This window comes from Aotus nancymaae, unplaced genomic scaffold (genome assembly GCF_030222135.1).
Source record: "Aotus nancymaae isolate 86718 unplaced genomic scaffold, 86718_ANA_hifiasm-v0.15.2.pri h1tg000210l, whole genome shotgun sequence".
NCBI lineage: Eukaryota > Metazoa > Chordata > Mammalia > Primates > Aotidae > Aotus > Aotus nancymaae.
This window is the reverse complement of record NW_026988625.1, coordinates 2,556,795-2,575,023: the sequence shown is the minus strand read 5'-3', so window position 1 is coordinate 2,575,023 and position 18,229 is coordinate 2,556,795. Positions and strand designations below refer to the sequence as shown.

Sequence of the window (18,229 nt, the reverse complement as noted above, 5' to 3'; positions counted from 1 at the left end):
GAAGAATATAAATTTGTTTCCCATAACCTGTTTCAGTTTCACATTGTGGCCAGCTAGCAGGAAAAGAAGGGGACGATGGTAGGAGAGAAGTGGGATGGGGGTGGGAGCGGAAGCAGGTACCTGGCCTGTGTCCTGGGTATGGTCTGCTGGCTCTGGAGGGCAGCCCTGAGAGATCTGCTCTGTGCTGGTCTTTGTCTTGTAAACATGAACATGGTGAGGATGAGGCCATGTAGGCTAACCCACCCCGTCATGTGGGTCGAAATGACTGGGATCGGCCACACGCAGGGTCCTAATGAGCCTGACCAGCAGCTTCCCTGACATTTTTCTCAGAATTGAGGCCATTTTTGTTGTTATCTTGACGGGGCCTGAGGAAGAACCATGTGAGATGTTGCCTAGCAGCTGGAATTTTCCTGGGGCTGTCCCTTGCCCCACCAGACGAGGCTTCCCCAGTGACCCTCTGACTTAACCTGTGATTCCTGCCTGGGGTATGGTGGCAGCTGGCAAGTTGAGAGACCATCCCCAGCCAGGTTTCCTGCTCTGACCTTTGGGTCAGACCAGGTATCACAGCGTGGACACAGCAGGTCCAGGAAAGCCTGTGTTATGTGGGACAGTCTGCATGTATCAGGCCAGAGGCATCCTGGGTACAGTGACCCTGGAAACAGTGTCATGTCTTGCCTGTGAAGAACAGAAGGTCACACCCAAGGTTTCCCATCTATAACTTGAACTCAGAAGAGCTGGGTATTTCTTTCTTTCTACCTTCCTTTTTTTTTTTCATGCGTTGATCTCCTAGACTCAAGTTATCCTCCCATCTTGGCCTCCTGAGTGGTTGGAAGTATAAGCACATACCACCATGCCTGACTAATTTTTAAATTTTGTGTAGAAAATGGAGTCGCGGCCAGGCGCTATGGCTCACGTCTGTAATCCAAATACTTTGGAGAGCTGAGGCGGGCAGATTGCCTGAGCTCAGGAGCTCAAGACCAGTCTGGGCAACATGTCGAAACACTATCTCTACTAAAAATACAAAAAATTGGCCGGGTGTAGTAATGGGTGCCTGTAATCCCAGCTACTCCAGAGGCTGAGGCATGAGAATTGCTTGAACCAGGGAGGTAGAGGTTGCAGTGAGCCAAGATCACGCCACTGCACTCCAGCCTGGGTGACAGGCTCTTCCCATCCCACTGATCTGTCTCAAAAAAAAAAGAAAAAGAAAAACAAAATGGAGTCTCACTATGTTTCCCAGGCTGCTCTCAAACTCCTGGGCTCAAGCAAACTTCCCACCTTGGCCTCCTGAACTGCTGGGATTACAGACATGAACCACCACGCCTGGCCAGAGCTGGGTGTTTCTGTAAGGACATCCTTCTTTGTCTTGATCCTGGAGCACAGCTAAAGGAAAACAGGAATCTTTGGAGCCATGGCACGTGAGGAGTGTCTCTCTGCTCAGAAAGAGAACCTTCAGTTGGAGCGGCTTCTTACAGATAGTCTTGGCAATGCTGGGACCAAAGCCCAGGTCTGGCTGCCCTCGCCAGGGGACCTGGCCCAGGTCGGCTTTGCCCATTTCCAGCGGGGGCTAGGGGACAGGGGAGGAAGTTGGGGACATGTTGCTGCTGAGATTTGAGCCATCAGACCCTGTGGCACTGTCCAGGCCGTGTCCGGAGAGTGCCTGGGGTGAGATGTGAGTCGAGACTGGGAAGGTGGGCAGGGGCCTGGCCCTGCTGTGTGCCCACTTGGGAGTCCTGGCCCTGCCTTGGCTCTGTGAGTCCACCTGGAGTCCAGCGCTCCTCACTACCCCATCAAGGCCACTGCCAGATGGCTCCCTCCCTCCTCGCCTTCCACTACAGGTCTCAGCATGGCACCTCAGCCGGTGTCTCTTCTCTGACTAAGACTCCAGAAGCTTCCCACATTCCCTCTGTGGAAGCCAGGCCCATCCAAAGGCTTCAGGGCCCTAACTGCCCTCTGCTACAGTTTCTCACCACCCTTATCTCCTCCCTTTGTCCCCTCACTGGGCCAACCCACGTGCCAGACCTTGGCTTCTTTTACATCACTGTGTCCCCCACCTGGGACTGTTCTCCCCCAGGCAGCCACATTCCTGCTCCCTGGGCACATTCAGTTCTTCCTAAAGCCCACCTTTCTGGAAGCCTTCCTGGCCTCCTGACTTCTGAGGCCAGCCCGGACTTTATACCCCTCCCTCCCTTTCCTCCCTGGCACTCCCGTGTTGTCTGACTCCCATGTGCTCACTTAACCTGCTTAGTGTCTGTCACTGCCCCCACCAGCACGGCTTTTTTTTTTTTTTTTTTTTCCTTGAGACAGAGTCTTGCTGTGTTGCCCAGGCTGGACTTGAACACCTGAGCTCCAGTGATCCTCCCACCTCAACCTCTGTGGAAGCCAGGCTTCCACAGAGTAACTGAGACTACAGGCATTGCACCACCTCAGCTTTCTCAGAGCAGCCTTTTGAAGATTTGTCTCTCCTGTGGTTCTCCTTGGTAGATACACAGTCTAGACTTTGGAATAAATGAATGTGTTAGTGACTGAATGGCAGGGGACAGGCAACCCCATGCATGAGCCCAGGGTAGGAATGGCTTGCTGGGTGGGAACCATGTGCCCATGGTCCTATGGGATCCTGGTGGGTGTGTCCGTGGGCTATTGGCTGCTGCACTTTCTTGCTGGACCCAGCACCCACGTGGTTTGCTTGGCATTAGATTCCAGTTGGAAGGGCCAGTGCCTCCAGTTCCATTCATCACCAGGCATGGGTGTACGTGGAGACAGCAAAGGACATGGGGGCTCGACTGCAGCCTATTACCTGGCAGTGTGCCGTGTGCAGGGTACACGTGTGTAGCTCTGCCCCTTGGCTTCCTCCCTCTGTGTGAGGATTCCTTGATTCCCAGAACAAATACCACCCTGCCTGTGCTAGGATTCCTGGAGGCAAATGATTCAGATTGTTTCAGACAGTCCTGGCTGGGTGCGGTGGCTCATGCCTGTAATCTTAGCACTTTGGGAGGCCAAGGTGGGCAATCACTTGAGGTCGGGAGTTCGAAACCAGCCTGACCAACATGGAGAAACCCCATCTCTACTAAAAATACAAAAAAACTAGCTGGGCATGGTGGCGCACGTGTATAATCCCCGCCACTTGGGAGGCTGAGGCAGGAGAAACACTTGAACCTGGGAGGCAGAGGTTGCAGTGAACCGAGATCACGCCACTGCACTCCAGCCTGGGCGACAGAGCAACTCTGTCTCAAAACAAAACAAAGCAAAACAGACAGTCCTAAGTGCTGTGAAGAAAATAGGAGAGGGGCCATGCATGATGGCCCACACATATAGTCCCAGACTACTCAGGAGACTGTCAAGGGAGGATCTTTTGGGGCCAGTCCTGGCAACACAGAGAGGCAGCAGAGAGCAGAGGGCTCAGCCACAGATCTTTTCTCCACCCAAAACACTTGATGTATTGCCTGGGCCTTATAGACACCTTGTCTCTACCAAAAAAAAAAAAAAATTAGCTGGACATGTAGCGCAGGCCCGTAGTCCAAGCTACTCAGGAGGCTGAGGTGGAAGGGTCTCTTGAGCCCAGGAGTTCAGGGCTTTAGTGAGTCATGATCATGCCATTGCACTCCAGCCTGGGTGACAGAGTGAGATCCTTTCTCCAAACGGGGGAGAAAATGGAGAGAAGGGTATGGAAAGGGGCTGGTGGGAGGGAGTTCTCCGGAGCCGGCACTTTGGCTTAGACCAGGATGCTAAGAAGAGGCTGGTCCTGTCAGTGAGGGGAAGAACATTCTAGCAAGTGGTGGTGTGCAGGGCTCAGAGGCACAGGGCTTTATGAACATGATCGGGGATTGGGGTGCCCTCATTTCTCTAAAAGGAGGCAGAAGTCCTCAGAAGGGCTGGGCTCTGAGGCAGTGGTGAGTTCTCCATGCAACTGCCCACCCTGATCCTTGACTTCAAAGCTAAGGGCCAACAGTGAATGGGCAGGTGCACCATGACCTGCTTGCCCCATGGGGCACTGGACAGCAGTGAGGGATGACTCCAGCCCCACACTCTAATGGGAGGAGCCTTGCAGGCATACACAGAGGGAATGAAACTGGACCCCAGGGTCCATCCTATTCAGAACAGCCACACCTACTCATGGGGAGCAAAGTCAAGATGGTGCCGTCTCTGGGGCAGGTATAGGTGGGAGATCCTAGGGTACAGTCTGTTCTCTCTGTCTGGGTGCTGGCTTCCCAGGTGTCCACTTAAGAAAAATCCCTGACTGCACATGCGGGGTCTGGGCCCTCTGGCTGTGAGTCACAAGCCGCGGGAGTCCTCTGGGGAGTGTGGGAGAAGCTGGCCCAGCATTGCGCTCCCCAAAGGCTGCCCTGCTGCCTAACCATGTTGGCCCAGGGTGGAGTGCATCTGTGAATATGCTAGGCAGGGTTTTCTGAGAGGGAAAAGCTCTGTAAAGGGCATAGACTTTGGCTTAAGAGAGGGCTTAGGGATGCCTTAGCTGAGCCCTGTCTGGCCAGTGTAGTCACATAAGACCGATGGCAGCAGGAGTGAAGGGCAGAAAGGAAGGTCCCCGCCAGCATGGGGCACAGAGGGGATGGGATGAAGTTAAGGTGGGACTCAGGTGCTCCTGGGGCCACTTTGGTGCCTCTCGAGGGTGACCATGCTGGGCCGTGAGCCAGAGCCCCTCGTGGCAGACAGGAGGGCTGTGGGGTCAGCCCTGTTTTGGGGGTGAGGAACTGGAAGGACAAGGGCTACCTGCAGTTATCAGCTGGTGGATCCTGGTGGGCAGGGCACATCCCAGGTCTGGCAGGCCCCCCTACCCTTGCGGCCTCCCTGGGCTGGGGACAGTCCCGAAAGCTCTAACTTGTGTCCTTTGGTTGTTGCCTCAGCTGAACATCCACGTGGGAAACATTTCCCTGGTGGACCAGTTTGAGTGGGACATGTCAGAGAAGGAGAACTCACCGGAGAAGTTTGCCCTGAAGCTCTGCTCGGAGCTGGGGTTGGGCGGGGAGTTTGTCACCACCATCGCATACAGCATCCGGGGACAGCTGAGCTGGCATCAGAAGACCTATGCCTTCAGGTAGGATCATGCACGCGTCTCTCCTTCCCTCCCTCATCTCCCTGCAAAATTGTTTTGAGAAAGACTTGTCTGTGTTTGTGGTGATACCTTCGAGGCTTTCTCAAGCTTCGCAGCACGATCTGGCTGGGGTCTGTGTGTTTGCTCTGTCCTCCATCACCATGTATGTCTCACCAGTACTCCACTGTGCCAAGTAGGGTTAGAAGTACCTAACACAATAGCTGGCAAAGACTTGGAGCTCTGTCAGGGTGAATCTCAAGTCCTTAACCTCCACGGAGCCCTGGGCCCACCCTTGCCATCCACCATTCAGCCATCCTGCCCCACACCCTCTCTCTGTGCTCTTGCTCAGACTGTTACTTGGTCAGGATGGCCCCTGCCCAGGGTTCATCTGTTGAACTTGCATTCTGTCTTAAACACAAAGGCCCGCCCCAGCTCTGGAGAGTCAGGGGTCCCCTAGCAGCTCCTTCTGACTGCAGTGTCTCTGCCTTCGGTCAGTCAGAGAGCATTTGATGAGTACCACGCTGGACTGGACCCCATCCTGGCTGCCCTGGAAGATAGAGACAGGTCACCTTGATCCCTGCCTGTAGCATTCGGGCTGGCTGAGATGGTGGAGGTGCAGACAGAACATTCCGGTCCAGTGTCCTCTGTACAAGGGGTGGAGATGGACCCAGGGGAGGCCCTCCTGCTCCTGGTAGGAGGTAGGACTCAGAGTTAAAAGCGACGTCAAGGCCCAGTGCGGTGGGTCACACCTGCAGTCCCAGCACTTTGGGGAGCTGAGGTGGATCGCCAGAACCCAGGAGTTTAAGACCAGCCTGGGGAATATGGCGAGACCCCATCTCTACAAAAAATACCAGAATGAACCAGGCGTATTGGTGCATGCCTGTAGTGTCAGCTGCTCAGGAGGCTAAGGTGGGATCGCCTGAGCTCAGGAGGTTGAGGCTGCAGTGAGCCAAGATCATGCCACTGCACTCCAGCCTGGGTAACAGGGCGAGACCCTGTCTCCAAAAAACAAAACAAAAGCAAAGTTGAGCTCTCCTGGCTCAGCAGGACTCCAGGACTGGGAAGCCCTGTGGTTTCTAACCCTGTCCTCTGTGTTGGGTTGAGGGTGCAGTGAGTATCCCTACATCAAAACAGGATGTTCAGATTTAGTCTGCTCATCAGACTATCATCATCCACATCTGCAGTCACCACTCAGGGATGACAGCTTAAAATGCTACAATGAGGAGCAAATAGGAAGGTCTGTTTTGCAAAGCCATGACAATTAATGGAGCTTGTTAGGTTTGTGTCTAACTTGTTTTCCCAGACATCCCAAGAGACAGCTTTCTATGACTTCCCGTAAATCTGAGCAAGGAAGAAGGAATGAGAGCCACCCACGAGGCTCGAGGGCCCCGGGCCTGGGAAACAGCTGAGCCCCTGCCTAAGCGCCAGCCATGCTGAAATCCTGTGACCTGCCCCCAGCAGCCCTGCCAATCACATGGTTCTGCTTCACACATAGAGCAGCCCTGAGAGGAGGCTGCGGGGCCAGTGTCTGTTGCCTCCCTGTTCCCTCAGGGTGCCGCCTGGGAGGGCAGCTGTAGTGTCCATTCACCCTGCATGGAGCCAAGCCCTATGGCCAGAGAGCCAGTCTAGGGTGGCCTCACTCCACCAGAGTTGACTCTGAGGTCCCGGGAGACAGTGATGTTGCGCACATTGACACTGAGCACCTCCTCCCCCAGAGGCCGATCCAGTCAGAACCCTCATTCTGGGCTCGCGGGTGCGGGTGGCAGACTAGCAGCTCCCAGCATCCAGGTGCTGACGGTGTTGACCCTCAACCAGCCCTGCAGCCGCTGACAGTTCCCACAGCACGGGCTCAGGAGCTGAATTCCCCAGGGCCTCTTGACAGGTCCTCGAAGCATTCTTTCTTTCAGCCACCACAGCACCGTCCCTCCTTCTCTGAACCGAAGGTGACCTGAGCTCAAATTCCTTGCCAAGCTCTGGGCTCTCTGCAGTTTGCAGAGTGGCTTCAGAGCAGGTCCCCTGGGGAGTCCCTGGTGGTGGCAGGTCAGGACTTATAGGCAGATGCCCTCTTTATCTTAGCAACCACTTAATGATTTCCAATTGTGGAGCCTGGGGACATCACAGACCCTGCCCCCTGCTGTCTCTTTGCTGAGTGTGCAGGTTTCAAATCTTTAAGGTTAAAGGCAAGGCCACCCTGCTGGGACCAGGGTGAGCACACGTCCCCATCACAGCAGCCAAGTGGGAGGGGCCTGGGGACCTGGGAAGTGTCCTGAGTGGCCTCATAGCATTAGGAGGGCTGCGTGTGTCTTCCCACTTCCCACACTAGAAGACAGCCGCAAGGACAGGACAGGACCTTAGGGATGGGCTGGCTCATCCCTGACTCCAACCCATGTTCCCCCACTGCACCACCCCACCCCATGGGATCTTAGGAGAGACTTTTTTTTTAACTCTGTCCCCAAGGAGACCAGTGTCAGTCCTGCCTGGGGAAATGATGGGCCACTCAGTCCCCAGGGCCAGGGGCCAGTCACCCCACAGAGATCTAGACCAGGAGTCCTTGCCTGGTCTCTGTGCCATGCACAAAGCTTGGCAACGTCTGTGTCACATGACTTCCCAAGAAGGGTTTTCAGCTCTAGGCCTAGGTCACCCCATGATGGAAGCACTCTTGATTACCCAAGAGCCAGTGCCTCCATCTCTCCCAGCCAGAGCCCAGTGCCTGGCTGCCATACCCTCCTCCACAATGGGGACATTGGATCCACAGCACAGTGGCAAGCTGCTGGCCGTGGGACATGTGTGCTCAAGGCCACTATGCCCACATGTCAGGGGAACCAGGGGAGAGAATAGGCTGCTCCCTTTGGCAGTGGGACAGACAGGAGACAAGCATGAAGGGGAAACAAGGGCATGTGACAAACTACTCAGAAGCCCGAGGCTCCTAGAGGACAGACTGGGACCAGAGTGACACAGACGTCCCAGAGCCAGTGGAATGGGATGGAGGGCCAGTGACAGGAGGAAGACAGGGCTTACGGGGAAGGAGGCTCGGCTAGGCAGAGCCTCTGAGGACAGTTGATCCTATAAAGTTACTGGCACCTCCCCTGGGCCAACCCTGTGTTCCTGGCCAGGGACTAGAGGAGACAGTGCCCTGTCTGGCAGAGGAGACAGGTTCATGTGCATGGCCATCAGTGTGCCATCGCCACAGAAAGCACTGGAGGCTGTGGGCATAAGGAAGGGCAGTGGGGGGCGTAGAACCTGGGGTGAGGATAGCCAGGGCAGGTGCTGACGGGGGACTGCAGCAAGTAGGAAGGACCCAGGGGAGGCCAGGGACAGGCAGGTGCTCGAGAAGGAAGGCGGGGCTCTGCACACCAGCAGCCCTACACGTACAGGGTGGGGATGAAGAGAGACGAAGGGTCAGGGAGCTTGGCAGCTGGGCCTGCGTGAGTGACAGACAGGCAGTGTCCCTCTGATGGCACAGCATCAGGAATTAAATTGGGGGATGCCAGGGATACATTGGGCTGGTTGAGTATGAACCTCAGAGGTTCCTCCCTAAGCTCTGCCCGCCAGCCTTGGCCTGATGCCAGGTTTTATTTATAACAGCTTTATTGCAATATAATTAATAAACCATACAATTCACATATGCAAAGTATACAGTTCAGCGGTTTCTGATATGTTCACAGAGCTGTGTAACTATCACCACTGTCAATATTAGGACTTCTCCATCACCTCAAAAGGAAGCTCCATGCCATCTCTCAGCCCTAAGCATCCACTCATCCACTTTCTATCTGTAGATTTGCCTATTCTGGGTACGTCATAGAAATGGAACCATCTAATATGTGGGGGTTTTTTTTGTTTTTTTGTTTTTTTTTTTTGAGATGGAGTCTCCCTCTGTCACCCAGGGTGAAATGCAGTGGCGCAATCTCAGCTCACTGCAACCTCTGCCTCCTGGGTTCAAGCGATTCTCCTGCCTCAGCCTCCCGAGTAGCAGGAACTACAGGCATCCTCCACCAAGCCCAGCTAATTTTTCTGTATTTAGTAGAGATGGGGTTTCACCATATTGGCCAGGCTGGTCTCAAACTTCTGACCTTGTGATCCACCCGCCTTGGCCTCCCAAAGTTCTGGGATCACAGGTGTAAGCCACCATGCCTAGCTTGATTTGCATTTTTCTAATGACTGATGATATTGGGCATCTTTGCATATATTTCTGGCTGTTTATCTTCTTTGGACAAAGTGTTTTGTCAGTTTCTTAATTGGGTTGTCTTTTTATTGTAGAGTTGTAATTGTTCTTTATATATTCTAGCTACAAGTCCCTCATCAGATACATGATTTGTAGATATTTTCTCCTATTTGGGGGATTGCCTTTTCACTTTCTTGATAGTGCCCTTTAAAGCACAAACGTTTTCATTTTGATGCAGTCCAGGTTTTTTTTAGTTTGTTGCTAGTGCTTTTGGTTTCATATCTAAGAATCCATTGTCAGTCCAGAGTCATGTTGTCCCAGCACCATGTTGAAAACTGCTCTTTCTCCATTGAGTGGACTTGGCACCCTTGTAAAAATCAGTTGAGGCTCCTGGTAGCCTCGGAGCTGTTGATTGCAAACATAAGGTGACACCAAGTTTGGCATCTCCCCTTCCTGGTTGAGTGGCTGTGGGCAGGTCGTTTTCCCTCAAAGTCTACATTCTGTCATTTGTAACATGGGGATATTTACTTGTCTGTTGTATCACATAAGGTTATGAAAGTGAGATCACATCGAAAGTAAACATTGGCCGGGCGTGGTGATTCAAGCCTGTAATCCCAGCACTTTGGGAGACGGGAGGATCACGAGGTCAGGAGATCGAGACCAGCCTGGCCATAGTGAAACTCCATCTCTACTAAAATACAAAAAATTAGCCAGGCATGGTGGCATGCGCCTGTAGTCCCAGTTACTCAGGAGGCTGAGGCAGGGGAATCACTTGATCCTGGGAGACGGAGGTTGCAGTGAGCTGAGATCGCACCACTGCATTCCAGCCTGGTGAAAGAGCAAGACTCCATCTCAAAAAAAAAAAAAGAAAGAAAAAAGAAAGTAAACCTCAAGATACTCCACTGGCATCAGTCCTGGCTTCCTCTGTCACTTCAGACATGACCATGCCCTGCCTGGGTATCTTTGTCCACACCTGGACACTGGGTGGTAGGAAGGTCTAGAAGTCCCTGGTGGCCTTGAAGCCCATGAATCAGAATTCGCTGGGAGGAGTGGGGAGCAGGAGCACGGTGACTCCCAGGGCCCCCAACACCCTTTGGAACTCAGGGCAGCATCTCCCTGCCCACGTCCCCAAAACCCAAGGCAGGTTAGTCCTGGCTCCAGGCCCATTCTTACATGGTTGGTTCGAACAGTTCTTATTTTAGAACAAACCCATTGGAGTGGAATCTTCCCGGAGCCAAGGGGAGGTAAACAAAGGGGCCTCTGGGACCCACCCGCCAGCTCTTGTTTAAGTTAAGAGGAAAACATGTTTTGCTCCCCTCGGTGTGGGCTTGGTGCCTTTCATGTCTGCCTTCCAAGGAAGGCTGCTGGGAGCCCCCACAGTGAGGAATGAGGTTTGGGGTTTGAGGCTGGGTCAGTCCCTAGCTTGCTAAACTACCTGGTGCTGGCTGAGGAACAGCTGTCAGGATCTGCTGACGATGGGTCAGCCCCAGAGGGCCACAGGGGTGGGGTGCCGGCACTGCCTCTGGCCCTGGCCTCTGCGTCACCAGCATGAGCTTGAGCTTCTGGGCCTCATGGGCCTGGACCTGGTAGTCTGAGCTTCAGCAGTGAGGGTCAGGCCTGATGCAGGGAGAGCCAGCCGCAGCCAGTGCCCTGCATGCTTACAGTCCATGAGACCCCAGGCTGAGGAGAGCAGCACTGAGCCTGACCTGGAAAGGGCTCGAGGCTACTGGTGCTGGGTGTGTGTGCACTGGTGTGGGTGTGGGGAGCTGGAGCTCTGCAGGCTGACCTCTGCAGCTGACGAGTCTCACAACCTCAAGCACTGGCTACAGGGAGGCTGTGAGAAGGTCCCTGGCCCCTAGAAAGCTCCCTCAATGGATGTGTGTTGGCTGCTTCAGTAACATCCTTCAACAGCCTTTCACAGCAGTAAATGTTGTTTCCATATTCCAGATGAGGTCTGCAGCGACCTGTCCTCTCTTACTCTATCAGTGTCTGCCTGGCGCCTCCCCTGAGCCCAGCCTGCCCTTGCTCCTCCGAGCTCACGGTGTTTTGCAGGGCCACAGGCTGAGGGAGAGCAGGGTGGCCTTCTTCAGGGAACTGAGCCTACAGAGAGCCAAGTGAGGTACCCAAGTGGAGGAGAAAGGAAAGGACCACTAGAGGGGAGGGGAAGCAGGTGTCGTGGTTAGGACCTCACGCTGAGGCTTTCTGCCAGGCCAGGGGTTTGGTGTCACTCAACCGGGAAACACTGTCAGCACCCAAAGCTGTTTTCTCTCAGAGGTGGGAGTGACAGGAGCCACTGCACGTGGGAGGCACATGGGCCCTGTGGCATCCACAGCTGTGGTCTCCTTAGCATCCTGTCACACTGACTTGCAAATCAAGGCCCAGAGAGGTGACAGCCAGCCACCCTCCTCCAATGCTCCTGCGCCCACCCCATGCCTATGTAGCCTCTGCCCGTGCTGCCCCCCTCCTCCGCTGTGTCCTCTTGGCAAGAGGAGGGTACCTGGGGGCAGAGTTGGGTGGTCTTTGTGAGACCCAGGGCGGAGTGTGGCTCCAGGGATACGGCTTCAGTCCAGCTCCCTGCCAGCCAGCCGTCTGACCCTAGGCACACACCAGCCTCTTGGGGGTTTGGTTTGGTCGGGAGGTGGGCTGAGGGGCAAGTGTGTGGAACAAGCAGGAGCAGGCTGTGCAGTGGCCTCAGTAGTGGAGCACTGGGGACTTCTGGGAGACTCTTTTGCTCCCATTTGCCATCCATCCCTTTTCCCTGATAGGTGGGCCCTGGCTCTGGACACTGGGTGGAGCAGACAGTCCTCCTGACCGAGGCCCAGTGGCATCAGCATGGCCCAGCCTGTGCTGTCCTGTCAAGGAGGACCACCTCCACAGCCAGCGGCCCCTCCCCCATCTCAGAGACAGATGCTAGGCACAAAGGGCTTGTGGAAAGTTCACTTTGAAGGGAAGCCCATGGGGTCATGGTGGCAGCACTGTTCTGGGGATGGCCTGGCACCTCCAGCAGCTCCCTTGAGGTTCAGGTGACAGGAGCATCCCTGGGTGCCAGCAGTGCTGCTGGGAGAAGCAGGGCACAGACAGGGGCCAGAGTCCCCTGGCCAGAGCTTTCTGAGGACCCTTCATCCATAGCTGGAAAAGTTATTCCTCTCACTGCCTCCCCTCCCTGTAGTGAGAACCCTCTGCCCACGGTGGAGATTGCCATCCGGAACACGGGCGATGCAGACCAGTGGTGCCCACTGCTGGAGACTCTGACAGATGCTGAGATGGAGAAGAAGATCCGTGACCAGGACAGGAACACGAGGTACCCCTGGCCCTGTGGCCCGGCTCTGCCCATAGTCACCTGGCTTTCCTGGCAGGGACAGGGCCATTGCCTTTCCCAGTCTCCTGTGGTCTCTGGAAGAGAGGGTACCTCTAGTGTTGCTAGAGGCAGGCAGGCTCCTGGGTGATGAGGCCCCATCCAGGCCCCAGGGTATGTTTCCCTGCAGGGAATAAACATAATTCCTCAGGCTGGATCTGACCACAGCCCAGATCCAGGCTTCAGGGTCCCTGGAGTGATGGGCAGGGTCTGAGCAACAGACAGGTGAGGCCGAGAGAAGGCTGGGTCCAACCCTGCTGGGGGCCCACATCCTGCCTCTGTTCCCACCCCCACATACCTGGCTGCCCTGGAGAGCCTTAGGAAGGGCAGTGCCCAGGTTGGAAGCTGGCCCTGCTCACTGCCCTCCCCAACTCCTTCTCCAGGCGGATGAGGCGTCTCGCCAACACGGCCCCAGCCTGGTAACCAGCCCATCAGCACGCGGCTCCCACGGAGCATCTCAGAAGACCGGGCCACCTCTCCTCCATCTTCTGGCAAGGACAGAGGCAAGAGGACAGCCCAGCACCATCCTGAGGATTGGGGTGGGAGTGGAGTGGGGGCTTCCAGGTGGCCTTCCCTGGCACACATTCCATTTGCTGAGCCCCAGTCCTGTCCCCCCACCCCTCCCCAGTCTCTGGGGTCAGGAAGAAACCTGATTTTGGGTTGTGTTTTGTTTTTGTATAGGAGCCCCAGGCAGGGCTAGTTACAGTTTTTAAATAAAAGGCAACAGGTCATGTTCAATTTCTTCAAAGTTTTAGCATAAAAATAGTGAGAGCCAGGAGCGGGGCTGGGGCCTGGAGGGACAAAGGTGGCATGTGAACAGGCTGGCAGGCAGGCCTCACTGTCTGCCTCAGATTCCCAGGTGGGGGGTGGGGGTGAATGGGGCTCTTCTGGTAGCACCTCAGTCCCCTCAGCCTGTTCTCCTTCCAGACCCAGAGAGCTGAGAAGAGTGGCTGTGGGGCTCAGGGCAGGGGCTCCCTGCCTTTCAGCAACAGCCCTGCTCCCCTTGCTCAGCCTCAGGAAGGAGCTGTGAGCTCTTCTGCTGTGTCCAGATGATCAGGCTGCTGCCAGCTGGGGCCTTGCTGTTCTGGAGTCCCCGGTGGAAGGCCTGGTCCTGTGTGGGCACTGCTGGGCTGTCGCCAGCCTGGGTGCAGGAGGGCTGTTCCAGCTCCAGTGGTGCCCATAGCAAGGTCGACTGGGGCCCTTTCCCCACCCCAGCAGGTGCTATGGCCTGGTGCCACCTCTTGGGGGTTGACATGGTGCAGGGAGGAGACACAGCCCTGGGCCCCTTCCCAGCTCTGTCTCCAAGGAGTTCGTGTCCCCCGTGTTCTCATCTGTAATATGGAGGTGTCCCCATTCTTTAAAATGGATATAAGATCTAGGAGGGCAGCAAACTGGCTCGCAGCTCCAGCCTTACTGAAGAGAATGGGCACAGACCCTGGCACAGGCCACCCTCAGCTGTTGGCAGGTCCTTTGCTGCCAGGGCAGGGCTAGGGTCAGAGACTGCTGTGCTGGAAGTCGGGTAGGGCCCCATGAGGGGCAGAAACAGAGCTCCGATTAGGGATTGGGGTTCTTGGTCACTGGGATGTAGGTGAGATGGGAGCTCCTTTGAGCAAGCCTTAGCATGGGACTCTTCCCAGGGAGTTTGCACTCAGGGCCTCTGCCCTCCATCAAAGAATGGAATTCCCCAGAGCCCCCAGCAAGGGACAGCTGGGCCTTACTGGAAGGCCCTTGAACAAAGGGGAATCTTCCATGGACATGAACAGGTTTCACTGCTGAGGTATTTGTTCCTTTCGTCCATGGGGCAGGAACCTTGTTAGTGAAAGGGTGAAACAGCCCCGTGTCTCCCCACAACTGGTGGGATGGAAGGAACCTTGGTGGCTTCACCCCACAGGTCAGGCAGGCCCACCTGGCTGGGAGGTGCCTGGGAGGCTGGGCCCTCACCCCTGACCGCCAGCTCACACCGCCACAGAGTCAGCTGCTGCTCCACAAGGTCTGGCTACAACATGGAGGGCAGACTCAACAGAACAGTGTTGTTACCACGAAAATGATAACCTGTAGCTGGAGGAGCCCTCATGCCACCGAGCATCCAGACATAAACCATACGGACAGGCCTAGAGTAACAAGGAAAGCTGCCAGGTCAGAAGAGAAAAGTGAGCTGCAGGGTTCAGATAAGGCTTACACAGGTCCTCAGCTAAAAAGGGCAGGAACAGAACCTTCCAGAAGTCTCTGCCTCACACAGTCTCAGGACTCTGCTAAGGTGAAAACGTCAAGGCTCTGGGGTCATAGAAGGGGCAGAAGACCCAGTCCTGGCCCTCCCCTGCACCTGACTCTGGGGCCTTGGTGTTACCAGATGAAAAATGAGACATAGGCCCACCTGTCAGGTGGCTGATGAGGGACAGGAGAGGCTAGATCAGCATCAGCCTGAAGGCACCATGGGCAGGGACACCTGTAGGCTGGCTCGGTACAACCTAGGAGAGGCCTGTCCCGGCCCTGGCAGCCAAAATCTGGTGAACTTCCCCAAAGACTGGCAGGGAGCAGAGGTCTGTGGTGGGCAGGACTTGCCCAAGGCCCTGGATGGGCCAGAACGAGAACCATGAGCCTGTCACCTGTGAGCTCAAAGCTCTGCTGGGCAACCATGGGCATCCCTATCCCACCACCTAACAGTTGGGCTGAGAGGCCACACTGAGTGAGGACGGGGAGGCATAGAAGGATGTGGCCGGGCAAGGTGGGGAACCAGTGCCGTGGGCCAAAAGGCTGCAGGTCATTCTGTTTATTCGGGTGTGTCCTTGAATGGGCCCAGCCTTTAGGACAGGTTTTCTGCCCCAAGTAGGGGTCACAGGTAGGATAGAAGCTGCCAGAAGCCTCTTAGGCCTGGCCTTGGGTGGGGTCACTGCTGCGGGGGTGGCAGATGGGGTCCTGGCTGTTCTTCAGGGAGGGGCAGGTAATTGGGGTCTTCTGCAGGGGTATCCAGGAGCAGTTTTCTGTGGGGAGGGGCCCATGATGAGCAGAGGCCAGCAGAGGTCCCCATGGGTGGGGGAGCCATCTGAGGGCGGGGAGAAGGAGGGAGGGCTCTCAACACTCACAGGAAACCAGGGGTCAGCAGGAGCCTCTTGCCTCCAGGCTGGTTGGGGAAGACATCCTCCAGGAAGTAGTAGATGTGGCCCACGGCAGTCCCTGTGAGACAGCCATGGACTGCGGGGTCATGCTCCACAGCCCAGAGTCCTAGACCAGCAGAGCCTGCCCTGGGCCCCCATCCACAGCCTGGAGGCCCCATCAGGCCCATAGGCCCCTGCAGACCCCAGAGTATGAATGCCTCAAAGTCTTGCACGGAGTGCCAGCCCAGGGCCGGCCAGGGTTGGCCCTGAAGGACAAGCTTAAAGGGCCCAGAAACAGTCAGGACCCAGGGGAGGGAGGGCTTGAGAATGGTGGCGGAGTGGGAGCCATGGGGCCGTGACCCGCCCATCCCCACCCCCATCAGGACCAGGCAGTCATCAGCAGATCAGCCCTGAAGATGCAAATCCTGTGGGCTGAGGGGCTGTAAGAGCATAGCAGCTGCGAGGGCAGGAAGATGGGGCAGGGAGGCAGATGAGAGGTTCAGCTGTGAGAGGTCCAGCACAGATGGGAGAGGGGACCCCAGGGCATAAGCAGTGTGTCCTGAGGGGAGTGGCCAGCCTGGGGCGGACTGGATGTACAGGGAGGCTCACCCAGCAGGTCCACGAGGATGGAGTTGCCCAGCAGCAGCGAGAAGCCCATGAGCGCCCAAGGCAGGAACGGTGCCTGGAAAGTGACCAGGCCTAAGAAGTTGACCCTCACCTGAGGGCTGCGGCGGCTCCACACGTACACCAGCATGACCATGAGGGCCTGGCCCAGGAATAACAGGCTGCCCAGGAGTCCCAGCAGCTGGGCCAGCGTCAAGGTGCTCCAGTGCAGGCCTCAGCCCATGCCCAGGGTCCCCTCTGATTTCCTAAGCCCCTGGAATTCCCTTCCTCATTGCCCCTATGTGCCATTCCCTCATCAAGATGAGCCTGCCCAATAAAGGCGACACTCTGCAGGCTTCAGGTCCCATGAGATCTGCCCTGCACACCTACAGCCTCATCCCAGGGCCCAACCACTGCTTGTCCCTGCCCCAGTTTCTCTGGCTGCTTGCATTCAGGGCTCAGCTAGTGGCTGTCACCCCATCTGACTCGTCTGTGCATCGCCTTGCATTTTGCATACAGCACTGAAGATCTAGCCCTGGCACCTGCAGCTGAGCACATGGTGGACCCTGAACACATACTAAGCTGGAGAGAGCGACTCTGTCCCTTCCTGGCATGGCTGTTCATGTCAGGCCCCAGGATCAACACAGGCCGGAACCTCGAGGGTCCCCAGCCCGAGTTCTCCAGAGCCCGCGGGAAGGATACAGTCATAAGGACGCCTCCGAAGAGAAACATGAAGACGAAGTCGGCCGTGCGGCCGCGGAAGGAGCCCTCTTCCAGCATGCGACAGTAGCGGAACCTACGACGTCGGCATAGGAAGTGCCACCAGGTGGGGCCTCAGTTTCCCCGCCCCGGCCTCTCCCAGCCCGGCGGGCCTGCCCTCCACCCAGCCCGTGTCCGCGGGGCTCAGGATACACGAAGAGCATGTTGAAGAAGAAGCTGAATCCCAGGGGCCCAAAGAAGAGGAAGTTGGTCACGAGCCTCCAGACCTGCGGGGGACGGACGGTCAGGTGCGGGGTGGGCAGGCTGTGCCCACAGGTGCGCGGCGCGGGGCGGCCTCACCTGGAACTTCCGAAACACGAGGTGCGGGTTGAAGTAGAGTTGGAAGGGGCTGAGGAGCTCCAGTTGCTGTGGAACCAGGGGCCAGTTAAGAACTGCCTGGGAGCCACGCTGTAACCATGGCGACCCTCACCCCCCGCCAGAGGCTGTAACTAAGGCGACGTCCGGTCCGCCCGGCCCGCTTACCACCGCAGCGGTGGTGAGGACGCAGGCTGCGGTGTAGGCCCGTGTCACCGCCGGCACCTGCAGGAACTCGGCCGCCAGTCCCTGCCACGCCATTGAACCTTCTCAAGCACGCGTGGTCCGGCCGGCAACCCGCTCTTTAACCCGCCTCCCGGCCCCGCCTTCGGCCAATCCGCGTCCAACACGCTGCGCGCCCCAGTCTGAAAAGAGAACCCTTGAGCCAATGGAAGGAGGAAGAGGGAAGTTAGGGGCGGAAAGGGGGAGTGGGCGGGTAAAGTCTGGTGGCCAATGGGCAGGCGCCAAGGTTGAGCACGTGGCGGTTGTTGTGGCTGCGGTGGCGGAGAGGGAGAACGTGTGGCCAATGAGGAATTGGTCACTTCGCGGCTTTCTAGGAGAGGACCAATAGTGAGGATCTACGACACCTTGGGGGCGGGGCTAAGAGTGTATGGTTGGTGGTGCAAAGACCTGAGCAGGCGAGGCAAAACCGGAAGGGGTGGGTGTGGGGTGGGGGCGGGGCAGGGAGTGGGGCGGCTCTGACAGTGCTGGCCCGCCTCCAGCTTACTAACGACCTAGCCACGACGTTCTCCTTGCTGCGAACCCAAGACGGGCCCATCTAACCCACAGCAGGGAGGCGTTCGGGAAAGTGTCCAAACCTCCCCAAACGTCCAATGCCCCACTCAAATGTGCCGGCTCCTGTCAGGGGTCTTCCCCGGTGCCCACGGAGGGAG

At 56.5% G+C, this 18,229-nt stretch overlaps 2 protein-coding genes across 5 annotated transcripts in view; one reads left to right on the top strand and one right to left on the bottom strand.

The window, feature by feature from the left end:
• SMARCB1 (SWI/SNF related, matrix associated, actin dependent regulator of chromatin, subfamily b, member 1) overlaps positions 1–13,302 on the top strand; it is a 42,965-nt gene extending 29,663 nt beyond the window's left edge. For both annotated transcript variants that reach the window (XM_012454109.3, XM_012454108.3), the window contains exons 7-9: positions 4,860–5,050; positions 12,379–12,510; positions 12,948–13,302. In XM_012454109.3, the coding sequence (XP_012309532.1) occupies positions 4,860–5,050; positions 12,379–12,510; positions 12,948–12,987 (363 nt within the window). In that variant the 3' untranslated portion in view covers positions 12,988–13,302. The remainder of the gene's footprint in view (positions 1–4,859; positions 5,051–12,378; positions 12,511–12,947) is intronic.
• On the bottom strand, positions 13,303–17,640 carry DERL3 (derlin 3). 3 transcript variants are annotated; one of them, XM_064371868.1, is made up of 7 exons: positions 17,505–17,640; positions 17,322–17,387; positions 17,175–17,248; positions 16,965–17,058; positions 16,269–16,464; positions 15,648–15,738; positions 13,303–13,705 (listed from the first exon to the last, which is right to left on the bottom strand). In XM_064371868.1, exons 1-7 carry the CDS (start codon positions 17,595–17,597, stop codon positions 13,618–13,620), a joined length of 702 nt encoding a protein of 233 aa, XP_064227938.1. In that variant the 5' UTR covers positions 17,598–17,640; the 3' UTR covers positions 13,303–13,617. The 3 variants fall into 3 exon arrangements, with proteins under 3 accessions (XP_064227938.1, XP_012309533.1, XP_021529602.1); XM_012454110.2 differs by lacking the exon at positions 13,303–13,705 and adding an exon at positions 13,819–15,545; XM_021673927.2 differs by lacking the exons at positions 13,303–13,705; positions 16,965–17,058 and having other exon boundaries at positions 13,819–15,738; positions 16,378–16,464.
• Between the last annotated feature and the right edge of the window lie 589 nt (positions 17,641–18,229).

Bases quoted from the DNA above. Each gene is read 5' to 3' on its own strand.
- DERL3 (XM_012454110.2), bottom strand. From the start codon at position 17,597: ATGGCGTGGCAGGGACTGGCGGCCGAGTTCCTGCAGGTGCCGGCGGTG. The intron at 16,465-16,964 runs GTATCCTTCCCG...ACGCTGGCCCAG, and splicing joins TCGGAGGCGTCCTTATGACT to CTGCTGGGACTCCTGGGCAG. The intron at 15,739-16,268 runs GTGAGCCTCCCT...GCTGTCTCACAG, and splicing joins CATCCTCGTGGACCTGCTGG to GGACTGCCGTGGGCCACATC.